This window comes from Vulpes vulpes, chromosome 15, assembly GCF_048418805.1.
Source record: "Vulpes vulpes isolate BD-2025 chromosome 15, VulVul3, whole genome shotgun sequence".
NCBI classification, from domain to species: Eukaryota; Metazoa; Chordata; class Mammalia; order Carnivora; family Canidae; genus Vulpes; species Vulpes vulpes.
The window spans coordinates 111598412-111614573 of record NC_132794.1 but is presented as its reverse complement, the minus strand read 5'-3'; the positions used below and the strand labels follow the sequence as shown (position 1 = coordinate 111614573).

The following is a 16162-nucleotide window of genomic DNA, read 5'->3' as shown; positions in this document are numbered from 1 at the left end:
CAAAAACCATCTGAGGCACTGTTTAGATAAGAGGGGCCTAAAGAGAGAACAGTAATAGATAAAATGCACAATCTGTGATTGAATGGAGTTGGAGCAACTGCTATTAGTGAAACTGAATATGGATTTTCTGGATATTAAATTTGAATTGAATATTAAATTTTCTGGATAAGCATATTATGTAGTTACACAGGGAAAATGTCTTTGTTTTAGAACATACATGCTGAACTACTTAGAAGCAAAATGTCATGACATCTGCAATTACCTCTCAAATGGTTCAGGAAAAACAGAAAGACAAATAGGGAGAGAGCAAATATGGTCAAGTATTAACAACTGGAAAATCTAGGTTAAAGGCATATAATATAGTTATACTTGTAACTTTTCTGCAGGTTTTGAAATTTCTCAGAATAAAAGGCTGATGGGGGGGAAAGCTGTGTCTGCACAGCAGGACTGGGAGTGAAAAGAAGAAAAACTACTGTTTTTCATTACAAACTCTTCCCTCTCTACTGCCTGATTTTTTTTATCATGTGCACAGTTTAATAAATGCTTTAAAGTTGTTTTATGATAAACAGTAAAGTTCATTGGAGTGTAAACTTTTTATATTTAATATTTAATATAAAATATTTAATATTTAAACAGTACATTTGGATTTCCTAACTCAATAGGTACATTTAATATAAGTCTTTTTAAAAATGAAAGCCTTTACTAAATCAGTGATGCGTATTCAAATGCCAGTACCATAGAATCAAAAATCACCTGATGTACTCCCTTTCTTAGCATAAGGAGGCACATTATTAGTTGGCAGGTCAGTGTAATCAATCATGTCTAAAAGGCAGGAATTGCGTGTCAGACCAAAGGCAACTAGAAGTATGCCACAGGGGCTCTATTTCTGCTGTTCCCACCCACTTGCCTTAACGGACAGACTCATTCCTGGAGGCTTCTTTCTCATTCCGGGTATCAGGAAGCACTTTCCATAGCCAGAATGAACTGGCCAAGGGGAAAAAAGTATGTGCACGTTCCCTACTGATTAGAATCTTTGACACTGCTGAGAATTATCACAATTTTCTTAAAAATCATAACAAAATTTTATTTTATATCCAGAGTGCCAAACACAAGAGAAAATCCTTAGAAACAAGAAAAACAAAACAAAAGCTATCTAAAGATAATACTCCATTCGCAGTGCTAAAAATAATTCTATTACCTATAATATCAACTACCTTGGATAGGAAGGAGATCCACAAGTCAGAAGGAGTATGGAGTGAAAAGACACCTCAGTTTTGATAGCTACACACACGCCCACATAAGAGTATCACAGAGAGTTAACCAAGGACATACAAGGCATTGTCTGCACTCTAGCAGCTTACTTTCCTTTTATGGATGCAGTTCTGCAGGAGTCTGCATGTATTTTGGATTCTATTAAAAGCTTTTAATAGAATATTTTAACAAACCATTTTTTTTTCTGTTTTTTAAAAATGTGATGGTTTTATATGTCAGAGACTATTAAGACCCAAGACCTTTTCTCAAGTTCTACCTGTATTATGGGGGGGGGGGGGGGGGGGGGGAGGGGGGAGCAAAGTATTAAGGGAAAAAGGACAATAAATCAAAAGAGTATCTTTCAGTTTAAACAGTCTGATACCAATACAAAATCAAGTTCAGACTCAAACAAAATGGTTCATTAGCATCCAGGAATAAATCCAGCCCTTAAAAAATAACCATAACCTAAATCTATCAGAACAATGAACAATTTCATTAGCTCCCTAACTCCCAGAAGATGATCTCTAAAAATTAAATATTAAAACAAAGATCTGCTACTGGGCTAACAAATCAGAAGTGAAGATGGCCACATTTTTTCCACAGGGCAAAAAAAAAAAAAAAATACTAAAGATGGAAAATAGATTGTCCAAACAGCTGTGGTATTCAAACCGAAAATAGGCAAACACATGAAAAGCAAAGAGAATACTACAGAAATGTCACACTAAAAATCATACGAGTACAAACAATTTAACCTAACCATGGAATGCCCAGCTCAGCAATCAGTTTCATCTAGGCATATTTATTTGGAAAAAAGGCAGGACTAAAAACATTAATATTCATAGGCATCAAACATTATTCAAAAGTTCCTGTAACAGTCACTCCTTTCAAACAGAGAGCAAAAACCAAAAACCCCCGCTGTGAATAAGAAATATATATTTGATCTTCATCTACTGTTCCTGGCACATAATTGCTAAAACCCTTGTAATTTCCTAAGTAAGATCCCTAGGGGCATCTTTTGTTACAATATTTAGTTTTGTTCCCAGTTCCTGAAATAGCTCTAGAGAGATAAAGGGGAAAACGAATCTTTTGTTATTCATAAAACAAGTCCCTTTCTCCACTTCAGAGTTTATGTTAATGAGGTGACTTCAGGAAAACCCCTAAGGATGGGGGCTGGTTGCCAAGGGAACCAACCTTGGGATTAGAGGGTTGGCATTTTCAGTCCCATCCCACTCCCACCTCCTGGGAGAGAGGAGGAGCCGGAGGATGCGTTAATCACCTGTGGCCAATGATTTGATCGACCTTACCTGTGGAATTAAGCCTCTGTTAAAAAAAAAAAAAAAAAAATCCCTGAACTACAGGGGGTGGAGAGCTTCCAGGCTGGTGAATGGATCGGGGTGCTGGGAGAGTGGTAGAGGACAGAAAGACACGGAAAGCCCCTTCCCTTACCCTTTGCATCGCTTCCATCTAGTTCCAAAAAAGTTCCTCTAGGCTTCAAAAAAGGTTTGAAGCCTTTTTTAATAACCATCTAGTAAATAAAAGGTTTTCCTGAGTTCTGTGAGCAATTGTACCAAATTAACTGAACCCCAGCCAGGGTCATGGAAACTCATGATATGTAACCAGTTGATCAGAAGCACAGGTGACACCTGGACTTGCTATCTGTAACAAACAAACAAACAAACAAGCTGTTTGTATTAATTTCCTATTGCTGCTCTAACAACTCACTACAAACATCTTGGCTTAAAATAATTCAAATTTTTTATACTCACCAAGGTGTGCTCCTTGGGGAGGGCCTGGGAGAGCCTTGCCTTTTCCAGCGTATAGAGGCCGCCAGCATTCCTCAGCTCATGGCCCCGCATCACTAAGACCTCTGCTGCTCCACTGTCATGTCTCCATTTGTGACACACATTCTCCTGTCTCTCTCTTGTTTATAAGGACCCTTATGATTGTTAGACCCACCTGGATAACAGGAGGGCATCTCTCCATCTGAAGGTCCCTTAACTGCATCTGCAAGACCCTTTTTACCATGGAAAGTAGCATATTTATATACTCTAGGGATTAGAATTTAAACATCTTTGGGGGCCAGAAGGTATTACTCTGCCGGCTACACTATTTCAATCAGTCATGTAAATCAGAAAAGGCTGGGGCGGTGGGGGTGGGGGTTGGGGTAGTGGAGGTTGTAGCAAAAGCAAGCATTAGCAGGCAACCAAAAAATACAACTTTAGACACTAGCTCCTCTCACTAACAGTGTGTTTTGCAAGGTATTTCATGTTTTGTGTCTTCAGGTAAGTCATCAATAAGGTATCTCCGTGCAGCAAATTAATTTTTAAAGCTAAAGAACACCAAACTAGAAAAGAGAAACCTCCTCCGTTTCTTTCCTTACAAAATAATTTATATGCCAAATTTCCTCTAAAGTTAAAAGGTCAGCCACAAAGATCATAATAAACGGGTAAAACTGCCATTGTGTCTTCTGTCAAGGATTTCCTTTTCTGTTTTGTTCTGATGTGGTACTTTTCTTGGTATACACCACTTTATCATCATTCTAGTTCAGAGTACTATCCTCTCTCAAAAACTAATAATATAGGACTTTTTTTCCGGTGAAGTTAATGTAATCTCGTTTGGATTATTGTACAACACTCACTTGACCAGACACACTATATCTCAAAACTAAATAATTTTAAAAATCACCATAAGAAAAAAAGTCACCATAGAACATTACATTTCGGAACACATTGATTTTTCCAGAAAAAGGAAAACACTAACACAACCTTAATAGTTAACTTCCTTGAGAAGAACCATCCATATCTATAATTCTTAATAATGATACCAAAATAAACTGAGTATTTTAAAAGGTAAAAGACTATACCTCACTAACTTCTGTCAAAATGAAAAAAGTATTAGTGAAAGCAAACAAACACATTGACATGTTTACCTCCATACAAGTCATAGGTATTTTGCAGTTGCGTCTGGTGCTCCAGAGTAGCTATGTAGGACACAGTACACAGGCAAGGAGCCAAAATGCAGTTGGCATCAGTGCAGAAAATAACAGCCACAAATACTGATTTTCAACATGTTATGAGAAAAGGGGAAATATTCGAGCAAGCAGAAGAACTACCTTTGCAGACAACTTGAAAGAAAAAGTCAACACTAACGTGTTTTCTGTATTTTAAGAATCATGTAAGATTTTTAACACATCAAAATTTTGCTCAGGAATACCCCAGACTACAATCCTCATGCTGCCATTTCAGCATGCTCACTGATGAGGAATTCTGATTTAGTCCATAAGTCAGTGATTCTCAATAAGGGACACCAGCACATGCTGCAGGTCACCCCAAAGCCTGGGAGCAACAGAGACATTACTGATGCACACATTTCTCTGTGCCACCGCCATGGGGCAACTGAATACTTTCAGCCTAAAAATCTAGTTTCAACATGTACTCGTTATACAAGCTTGATTCTTCTTCCCTTATACTTTCAACACTACTCTGGACCCCCGATCTCAAATCTTTCCCATCTTCATTAGCAGGGTCACTGGACAAGCTAAACATAAGAAAGATGCAGCTGTTGTTGAAGACATGAGACAAAATGCCAAACTGCAACAGATTCAATAACAATATAAAATATTCAAGTAAAAATTTTATTTGCTTTAGGACTTCAGGAATAGCAAACACAGGATTTTTTTCTTTATATCATATACTCACCAAACTGTCAAATATTCATCACTGAAGGCAAGAAGAGAAATATAAGGTAAAGAAATCTGACTTCAGACTTTTCACATCCATACACTGCCTAGTGATAAACTGAGGTGTGCCTCTTCCAAGACTATACTGTACCAACTTCCTATCTTTTCCTTACAAGGAGAAAACTTGGCTCCCATTAGCTCAAGCCCTGGGTAGTTTGTAAAATAAAAAAACAGAAGCTAGGAAGAAAGTAAAAAATCCAGAAATTCAGAAAAGGAGCATAAAGACCAATTTGTCCAGATCCCAGTTTCCACAAGGGCTTATTTGTTGAATAATTTAACAAATGCCTGGATGCCTGCTATGTATCAGGCACTGTTTTAGGTACTAGGATACAGCTCTGATGGAGACAAAACTCGTGACTTTCATGAAGCTTAAATTTTAAGAAAAAAGGAGACAAAGTGGAAAGTGACAACGGTCGTGAAGAAAATTAAAACTGGGGGATGGGGTAAGAACAGGGCTGAAATTATAGATAATAGCAGTCAGGGAGGCCTCACAGAGAAGGTAACAATTGAGAAAAAGAACTTAAGCAACTAAATGAGCTAATCCTGCAATCTAGAGAATGAGTAATCCAGGCAGAGGAAACAGCACATTCAAAGGTTTGAGGCTTATGTGTAGAGAAGAAAGGTGGCCAGAGTAGCTACAGTGAATGAGTGAAGTTGAGAGCAACAGATAGGTGGGGAGGGGGGAATTTGTAAGGTGGGGAGGAAGACAGAAAAGTATAGGACACAGCTGTGGGAGGCCTAGAGAGTCTCTGAGGGACTCTAGCTTTTACTCTAAGCAACAAAGACAATCACTGAAGAGTTCTGAGCAGTTTCACAAGAGTACCTCCTACTTGGAGAACAGTTTGTAAAAGACGACAAGGACAGAGAAGATCATGGTTTGGACCAGTGTAGTGAGAAGTGGTCAGATTCTGCATATTATTTCAAAGGTAAGCCAGGAAGATTTGCCAACAAGTAGGAAAGGAGTAAGAGAAAAAAGGAAAATCAACGATGACCAAGGCTTTGGGCACAGCCAGTGGAAGGATAAACCTGCCATCAAGGGAGAGGGGGACTGTGAAAGAATAGGTTTGAGAGAGAGATCAGTACAGTTTCAGCATCACTAAGTTGTAAAGAAGTTGGAAATATTAGCCATTCAAGGGAAGATGTGACGTACACAACTAGATATACAAAGTCCAGAGTTCGGGAATACAAAAAGTTATCACTACAGATTTAATATGGGATTCTTATGTGACCCTGAATTTTTTTTCCCAGTGGATCAACATGGGTCACAAATTTAAACGTTCTTCTAAAGGGCAACCAATTCAATACAATAGCAGAACTAAAATGGTATGTTAGGTAGGTGCCTATTCTCTAGGGACATTATCTATCCAGCAGGAAAGGCAGTCTATGATTAGCACCAACATGACCTCCCAGAAATACCTGGCACCAAACTGCAGACATTCCAGAGACAACTGCACATTTAAATTCACACCTCTGCCTTTACCATCCCAGTTCCCACCCCCAAATTCCACTTTCACTGATGTCAGGCTTTGGCACTGCTGTCCCCAATGTCCACTCACCACATAAGATAATAATAATGACTTAGGTGAAACTTATACCCAACAGTCATGTAAAAAAGAAACTTGCTCAATACTCTTGGCACTTCAATTTACTTTTGCCTTAACAACTGAATCTTCCTCATTCCTTTTTTTTTTTTTTTCCTCATTCCTATTTTAACAAGCTACAAAACTGGCTAGACTTTGAGACTTTTTCCAATTTCAAAGGGAGGGATGATTTTTTTTAGTATATATGCTACCAAAGGGACCACAGAGATGATTTTCTTAAGTGCCTAACATGGACAAACCATAATATGTCATATCTGATGAAATTTGGAGAACATAAAGCAAGCAGAAATAGGGAAGTAAAGATTAATTTTCAGTACATGTGGTCTTCTGTTTATTAATCCAATACAAGGTAAACAACAAAAATAAGTTTCACACATATTTCAGTGATGTTTACAAGTTAGGATAGGACTACCCAATAAAAACATGGCCATAATTTTTGGTACAACAGTTCAGAACCATACTGGATGGTGAAGTAAAAAATATTTGTTGATAGGAAAAACAGAATGCACATTACCAAGAACTAAATACAATTAATACTTGGCCCTAAGAACCTAAAAACCCTGGAATGGGTGGGAATAGGGACTTAATGACAAAGAAACTGTTTGTTAAATAAAACAAGATCAAATACAACAGTGGTTCTGCTGGCAAGAGTTTTGTTTCACCCTTAAAATGAACTCACAGCCAGCAAAATGCAAAGAGGTACAAGGATGGTTATCCCAAAAGAAGTAAGGTCATGTGGAAAGAAAAAGCAGCAACAAAATGAGTAGTCAGGAAAGCAAGAAATAACAGCCAAAAAGACAGAGTTCTACTGATCTTCTAATTTGTGTGTTTCAAGAAAAACTATTTCAAAGCAGAAGTTCTTATCCTGAGATCTACAATCTTGAAGAAACTATGAACCTCCGATTTCTAAAGGATTCTATGATCCCAACAGAGGTTAATAGTTGTCTCAATGTATTTTATCTACAAACTTACCTGTACTATATAATATGACCTTGTACTAAATGTATGCATAATGCATTACCACCTGCAAAAATGATTCTTTAAGAGTTTCCAAAAGGCATCCAGGTAACTTAAAGACAATCACACCTAGATACAAAGGGTCACGTATGAATCCATTTATATGGACTATCCAGAATAGCGAAGTCAGAAAGCAGCCATGACGGTCAGAGACAGTATGACCTTTTGTATCTCCTTAAAAAACAAAAAAAAACAAAAAAAAAAAAAAAAGGAAAATTATATTATAAAGGGTACCCCAATTTGAAGAAGAAAAAAAAAAATCAATGGGATGAAATGGGACAACACAGCCTAAAATGGCTCAGTGCACTCTCATCCCTAGTCCTCAGGATAGAAGAAAATTGGAACTCAGAGTTACTAAGTGCCTACTGTGTTTTGGTGTTCAGAAGGATTTACCTTCTGGGACAAAACTGAAATTAAAAAGTCAGATTTCTTGAAATCTACACTTAGGACCTACAGGCTCGAACAGTTTTGTCTTCTATGTTCTTAGAGCTATATTCAGGAAGTTAAACAAAAGAAATTTTAAATGGGAAAAAAAATCACATAAAGCTAAGCTATATCTAAAGCTTAGCTACTGTTCCACACAATATTTAACTTGAATAGTCACTCCAATAACCCTCTACAAAAATTTTCTTTACAAAACAGACTATCAAAGTATGCACCCCACCCAAATTTAAATCATAAAATTCAAAAAGCTAATCTACTCAAAAAGAAAAGAAAAAGCACAGTGTGTCCAATAACTGCTTTTGTGAATTACATCACCAATATTTAACTCACAAGGTCAGTAACTAGAGAAAACCCTGCTCTCACAAGTCCTGGTCCTTCGACAGGTCTGAGGCAATAACTGGGACCAATATTCAGAATTTCCTTAGGAAGTGCTAAAATCACAAAATACACAAATCATAATTTGAACTGTGGAATTGAGCGAGGTATGTGAAATTAGTTTCATAAAATTTGCAAATATTTACTACATGACATTCATGTTAAATTAACATCAGTATTTTCAAGGTCAATATTATGGTTCTTCAACTTCTTGGAGTCACATTTTTGTGATATTTTTAACATCTGACTAAAGCTTCTATCATCACAAGATGCTCACACTGTTTACAAACACTCTGAAGCAGCAGCTGGTGTTCCTCAGTCACATCTTGTTACAATAAATAGAGTAGCAGTTTTAAACTCCAGGTATGTATTTCTTCCACTGATGTGTAAAAAACTTTGCTTTAACTTAAAAAGCTTTTCTCCCTAATGATGGGAAGACACACAATGAAACAGAGGCAATTTAGGACAAAGTTATTATAACAAGATCACAAATACAGAGATTCTTATGCACGCATAGTGGGAGTACAGCTATCATGCTGAATGACCTAAATGCTAAGTAATATAAATCCTAATAGTATCTTTCATATCATTTTTAATATCTTTTCCCATCCCATTCAAAAAAAATGCAGAAACTTACCCACACAAGCATTGAGGAATAGCCAATCAGTCTTTTTCATCCTGTTTTTAATTTGCTTTAGTTTTTTAAAGTCCACTTCAAGTTCCTCCTTGCTGCCAACAGCACCAGCCAATTCAATCCTCTGAAAATCCATTTTCATTTCAGAGTCCCGTTTCATAGTAGGAGGTGATCTTCTTTGGCTATTCCCACTGCTGCAGCTTCCCCTCCACCGAGCTCGGTCTTGCTCATTTATTATTGAAGAAGCCTCTTCAGTCTCTGCCAACTCTATTGCTTCAATATTATTAGGTCTGGGATGATCACAAACAACACATTTTTTAGCCTTGGCCCAGTTTTCATACGTGCAAATAGAACAAGTCCAATGCTGGGTCCTTGTGTTCGGTTTATTTCTATCATTGTATTCCTCACAAGGATCAACAGAAAAAGCAACTGGTCTGGAACCAGATCCTGAGGATTGAGGAGATTCTGTGGGACTCCTGGTCCTACGCTGGGATAAGCACTGGGTACATCTGATTGCTCTTGGCCAGTTCAAATAGGTGCACATGTGGCATGACCATTTATTTGCATTTTCCATGCTGTAAGAAGACTTAACCCTGGGTCTTGCACTAGAGTCTGGACATATCAAAGGACTACTTCCTCCTTCGGTGCTAGAAGGATCCCAATCTCTACCAACATCACTTGAACCGCTTTTAAATGGATCTTCTGTGATAATTGTTCCACTTGGTCTTTGGGCACGACACATAGTACACTTGATCGCAGATGGCCAGTTTTCATACGTACAATATTCACAAGCCCACTTAATTCCACGTTCTGACATTGTGCTCTTCTTGAAGTGAGTTATGTCAGGCAGGGAGCTATAAATAATTAGGACATGGTTATTAAAACAATAACTACATAATTTCATCTCTGAAAATGTGCCCCAAAACAAAACTACCCTTCAACTTATAAAATAGAAATCTCTCAAAAGAAGCCTGAAAAATTTAACAATGAAGTATCCTTGTTTTTCCAACTTCCATTAGAGACACCAGAGATAAGTCCCAAGGAAAAATCTTAGACCTTGGGATTTAATGATATTGTACTTTAGAATGCAAAAGAGATAAGCAGAAGATAAAAGATATGTTCTAAAAGGGAAGCAAGTTAAAAAAGAAGCTACTAATAGAAATGCTTAATTTAAGCCAGGTCATCATCATCAATTTAGAAAAGTAATCAATAGTTAAGATTCAAAGAGAAGGGAAAGAACACAAAAACCAAATAAACACATAACAATTCTCAAATTATGAACATAACACTATCTATGATAGCACAGATTCTTATGCTATCTAGGTACAGTATCATTATGTTTGATTCACTGAAGAATTCAGAAGATCAAACAAAGTCAATTCTAACATTTTGCTAAGAAAGAAAAAAAAGCAGCTTAAAAATGCTACTTATCCACTGCTCTTAAAAGCACAGGCAGAAAAGAAAAATGTTGAAGAGTAATCCTTACAATCATAAAAGTAACACTATGAAATACTGCACCCTCAAAATCTAGTTCTGTCTGGAGCACAAAAAGATAAAAACTGTGTATCACCTATTAGGACAATAAAATCGACGGAACGTCCCTAAGATAATTACTAGCATATACTCAGTCCAGTAGAATTTTGAATATTCATACTCAAAATATTCAATATTTAAAATATACTAAAAATTCAATTCATACTGAAAATATATTCAACTATTTAAAAGCTTCCTAGACTGGGCTTACTACTAACACTACACTAAAATGAAGACTTCATGATTTAATGCCAACTTAATCTATGAAGTAACTTCCATAGAAAACTTAATAATGATTTTTCTTTTAATGGCTGACACTAAAGCCAGACTCTTCATTTTCTTAAATCCCTCAACTAAATATCATCCTGCCACCTATTTTTAGCCAGAAAAGTGAAAAATCCTAGGCAGAGTAACAGAAGCTTTTGCCTCTCTTTCTCAGGGATTTTTCCTGACCTGAAAAGCTCAAGCTTTCATTTTGTTAAGTGCATTATTGTGTCTCTGTTTGCCAAGTCCTCACCCATTTACAGTGTGAACTCCATTAAGAGGACAAATTCACTACAAGAAAGGCTATAATTTAATAGCTAAAATAAAAATCACACTTACTAAGGTTTTAGTTTCCATGCTATAACCTCCACCTTGCACATGGTTAGAATAAAAGTAAGGTTTTATAAATCAGACCAAAGACAAGATTCAGTCTTCATGCTGGCTCAGATTCTGACTTCCTCAGGAGACACTGGCAAAGCGTGCTAAGTGGTTCTGTCTGACTGTGAATAGCTAGTCCTGTAAAGGAAACCAAAACTGAGTTTCACTTGAAGCCTGCTACTTTATCCAGAAGTATTTATTATAAAAAAAAAAAAGCCTTTATTTTAATCTTACTCATTTCTTTTAATAATGGATTATTGTATTAAGCATTTTATTTATGTATTAAGCATTTTAATTTAATAAATCAAATTAATTTAGCAAAAAAATCAGCTAACTGATTGAGCTAGTCAAATTAGACATGAGAAAGACATTTTTCTCTAAAGCCTTAAACGTGCATGTATGTGCACTAATGGTATGGTTAATATTAACTTAGTAGTGCTAAGTCAGTTCCTGCCCGTATTACTTACTATTGAAGAAAGATGATGAAAACCAAGTAAGCAGAAAAAGCAAAAAATAAATATTGCTTTTATTTAGCCTGAATTCTTTTTCTCCTTCAGCAACTCTATTTTTTCCTTAACCCAGGTTATTTATATTCATATTGCTTAGATTTTGAAATTTAGCTTGTACACAGTGATACACACACTCTAACACCGTCCAAAAGTGTGAAGAGCAAGGAACTATAATCTTAAGCATCCATAAAATGGGACAATCGAATTTAATGGCAATTTTCATATTCACCAGGCAGTTCTTCCTTTAGTTTCTCAAGAATGAAATATAAATAAGTTGTTCATGCTACTGGAAAATAACATGATCAAGTAGAAACTTATCATGACAAGAACAAACGACATAATGAATATATATCCAAGGCTACCAGAAGTAATTTCCATATTTCATTTAAAATATTCACATTCAAAATTTCAGGCTTGCTTTAGTAAGTCTTACTTTGATATGCTCATAGGCTCAACTAAACAGCTTGTGACCTTACATTACATTAGCTAATCTTCATGGAACTAATGTGCCAGCACAACATATTTAAATGTCCGCATCTGACAAAAAAAATAAAACAAAAAACTGCCATAAAATAGTCATTGTCATATATGCCTGGTAAATAGCCTCTCTCTTCAAAAATCCAGGTAACTAAACAATACCAAAACCATCCTCCAAAAGTTTTAAGGTAAGTACATGATATTAAATAATGATGTATATACAGTATCAACTCTACAGGAAATTGAGACTTTGTAGAAATACCACTTTTTAAGTAAATGAAAACAAACTCATTGGAGAGGATTACCTGAGAGAGTCATTTGTACATGTTGTAATCAGTAAATGAAATGGAAGAGTAAAGATTACTTTGGCTCAACTACATGATTTTGCATTACTGAGATGAAATTAACACTAAGTACACTTACTTTTTCTTCCAGATGTCAAAAATCCCCCCAAAATAAAATTATTTTTAATAGCAATCAGCTCTGAGAGTTAATATTGTACAGTGAAATAAAACTGTTGCTAAATATCTTTTAAGTTAACGTATAGTCATATACCCAAGTAAATCTAATTTACAAGTCTAATTTTACATGTAACACAGATTTCCAAATTCTATCCAATGAATCATACTTCAATTAATTGGTACAATAAGAAGCAAAAATAAAATCTGCACAATCTGGACTCTCTTTAAGGAGAAACAGATACAACTTCTACTTTTCAAACAAATATTCCTTGATTCGAATGCAATACCAGCAGTTTCCATTCTGTGGACCAGAGTCCATGAATCCATTTCTGTATCCCGCTCTCCCTGTAGATAGATTGAATAATGTCCCCAAGTGTATCAATCAGTTTTGATTTTATACTTCCCACTTCAAATAGTAATAAAGGCACAAGTATTATGGGCATATGGATTAATGATCAGGGAAAAAAGCTACTAACTCATTTTTAATACTGTCATGCTTAATAATGAATTAGTTAAACCGTATTTGTGAAGTGTTACTAAACACTGCAGAAGAAACAGATCTATATTACAGGCATTCCTCAAAATTGTAGCTACCCTACAACTTCTCCCAACCACCTACTAAAATCCCTATCAAAGGAAACTAGAGAAGTGAAATAATCCTCATCAAGTACAAACTTCTTAAGAAACAGAGCAGCTCAATTGCCAGTTAGTTTCAAATGGTAAATCATCCAAACAAAGGACTAATAGCAGTCTTTAAGGTCTGTATTAGCTTTATTAGGTATGAGTCTGTATTCAGTAATATAAATATTAACTCATTAACATAAATTATTGATATAAATATTAATTAACATAAATCTGTAGAAATTACAAATGCTCAGAAAGCATCTTAGGGGACTAAAAATGAAAGTTATAACTAGCAGGTTATTCCAAGCATGCTGAATTTTCAGGTTCTATTACAGTATCACCTGGCACTCCTGAACTGTAATATTGATACATAAAAAGTACTATTCAACTCTTAAGCCAAAAATCCCACACTCATTCCCCTCTTTTCTCCCACATCTTTCTACATAATTGTCCATCCTCACAACAGTTAACAGAAAAAACAACTGGCCTTGAGCAAGGTCCTGAAGACTGATGATACAGAGGACCCTCTCTCCATAAATCTGACCTCATTTTAGGGCTCCATCACCTTACCGCATCCTCCATTAAACCTCTTCTCTTCCACCTACAGCAAACTCCTAACCCTGACTTCTCCCACACCATGAGGACCTCTGCACCCAGCACAGAAAAGCAGAATCCTCTTGAATCCTGCTCCCCCACCCCCAGAGTCTCTGTCTCTAGTGGTTTCTGTCCAATCAGTTCCTTCCCATCCCCACTGCCATCCACTCTTCTCAGTTCAGGTCAGAACTACTATAATAGCCTCCCCTAAGCACCTTCCCCTTCTAAATCCACCCAGCTTACTATTACCAGAAAAATCCTCCTAATAGCAAGGCCCTCTTTCTGAAGCAATTCTGCAGTAGTATAAATTCCAAAGTCCTTCCCTTTGCACACACAACCCACCTCACAGACTCCCTCCCAAACATCACACATACCCACCAGCCACATGCACAGACCAACCCCTGCCCTGTCCAAGATACACGAAGGCACTACCTTACAAACACAAGCACAGCAGACACCCACGCTCAACTTGCGGCAAACCCCATCCCTTCTTTAAAGCTCAGTTCAAGTCTCATCTCTCTCAGGAGATTTTTCAAAAGTTTCGGCTTAGGTTGTGATCTGAAAGTCGTGGAATCAAGCTCCAAGTCAGCTCCGTGAACAGCATGGAGCCTGCCTGACTCTCTCTCTCTCTCCCGCTCCCTCTGCCCTTCCCCCATCCACACCCTACCCCCCCCGCCCCCCCACCCCCCCCACCCACCCCCCACCCACCCCCCCGCACTTGCTCACACTCTCTCTCACTCAAATAAACAAATAAATCTTTAAAAAAAAGAACTGTGGCTCAGGGCATCAAATGGCATGGAATGTGGACCAGTCCTATGTTTAATAAAAATCCACAGACCAGACCACAATGAGTGTCCTATTAAAAAAAAAACAAAAACAAAAACAAAAAACAACAAAAAAAACAAGAGTGGAGCACAGAGCAATTTCAGGCAAAAAGGAGACATTTCAGAGGATGAGATCCACTTCTGTGGCAAGACCTCAGTAGCCAGGGTCCACCACTAACAACTAGGTACAAAACCATAGGCACTCCTGAGCTTTTTAACTATTCAAGTTCTTTAATGTAAAGGACACAAAGGATTTTGTATCTTTTATGTCCTCTAAAGGTCACAAAACCTTTGGCAATCATTAAATACCCTCTGAGAGTACTAAATCTATGTAAAATTTTGTAAAAAAAAATAGTCAAGAATCAGATCTCAAAAATGTGTTGCCCTTCCTTCTCTACAGAGATCATGGTTCCCTGTGTCATCTGTATCTAAGAAGATTTAAATTAAACATACTTGCTAAGGTCCCTTTCCAAAACTTTGTGAACAAGCTGGACAAAGTAAATTCAGTTAAAATAACAAAGTTAAATAACATGCCATGGTGTCCTTGGTCTTACTAGCACTGTGCCTGATTAGCTGAGCCAATTACCCATACAACTAATACATCTACCTTTATTCCAACTAAACGTAAGTCCCTGAAATATAACAAGAATTATAAAGCTTACATTTTAATATGTGAACATTGCAGAATCACAAAAAACTATAATAAAAACTACAATTCTAATAGTTTTTCTTTCAAACCACTTGGCAATCTACTGATTAGAATGGAAGATCTATAAATACAAAATTAATATATACTATGTCAAAAATCTTGCACAAAATAGTAATACTCTTTTAATCTACTCTCTATTCTTTTTTTTTTTTTTTTTAAGGTTTTATTTATTTACTTGAGAGAGAAAGCAAACAGGGGGAGGAGCAGAGGGAGAAGCAGACTCTCCAATGAGCAGGGAGCCTGAGCTGGGCTCCAACCCAGGACCATCAGATCATGAACAAAGCTGAAGGCTACTGCTTATCCAACTGAGGCAGCCAGGCAATGCATTCTTTTCAAGAGGAATTCTACTTCTTTAAGTATGTACTAGAACTTTATCTGAGATCTTGCCAACTTCCTCTATACTCTTCAATTCCTAGACAGTAACAAGAGTAACACATATCTATATATACATACATACTATATATATATATATATATACACACACACACATACACATATATACATCTATACACACACACACATATTCAACTACCATAGAACCCATTTCAGTATGGTTCATGTGTACAGTTTCAGAGACTTCACAAGTCTATCATGTACCCCCTATTATAATCCCAAACAAAACAAATGTAACCTAACAACCTACAAAAGTTACCAAAGGTCTACAGTACACAGGGCATCTGCAATCTAATTAGATGAAACATGACTACGATTTTCTTAAATATGTATGG

The 16162-nt window shown here is 36.7% G+C and overlaps 1 protein-coding gene across 5 annotated transcripts in view; it reads right to left on the bottom strand.

Annotated features, from left to right (window-relative positions):
* The window catches only part of ZRANB1 (zinc finger RANBP2-type containing 1), a 57992-nt gene that overhangs the window by 27432 nt on the left and 14398 nt on the right, over positions 1-16162 (bottom strand). For 2 of the 5 annotated variants that reach the window (XM_072740359.1, XM_072740361.1), the window contains exon 2: positions 9065-9915. The exons of 1 other annotated variant lie outside the window; for it this stretch is intronic. In XM_072740359.1, coding sequence (XP_072596460.1) covers positions 9065-9878 — 814 coding nt within the window. In that variant the 5' untranslated portion in view covers positions 9879-9915. Of the gene's footprint in view, positions 1-9064; positions 9916-11197; positions 11375-16162 lie in introns of those variants that run through there. 2 more of the 5 variants (XM_026010686.2, XM_072740360.1) reach the window with 2 other exon arrangements.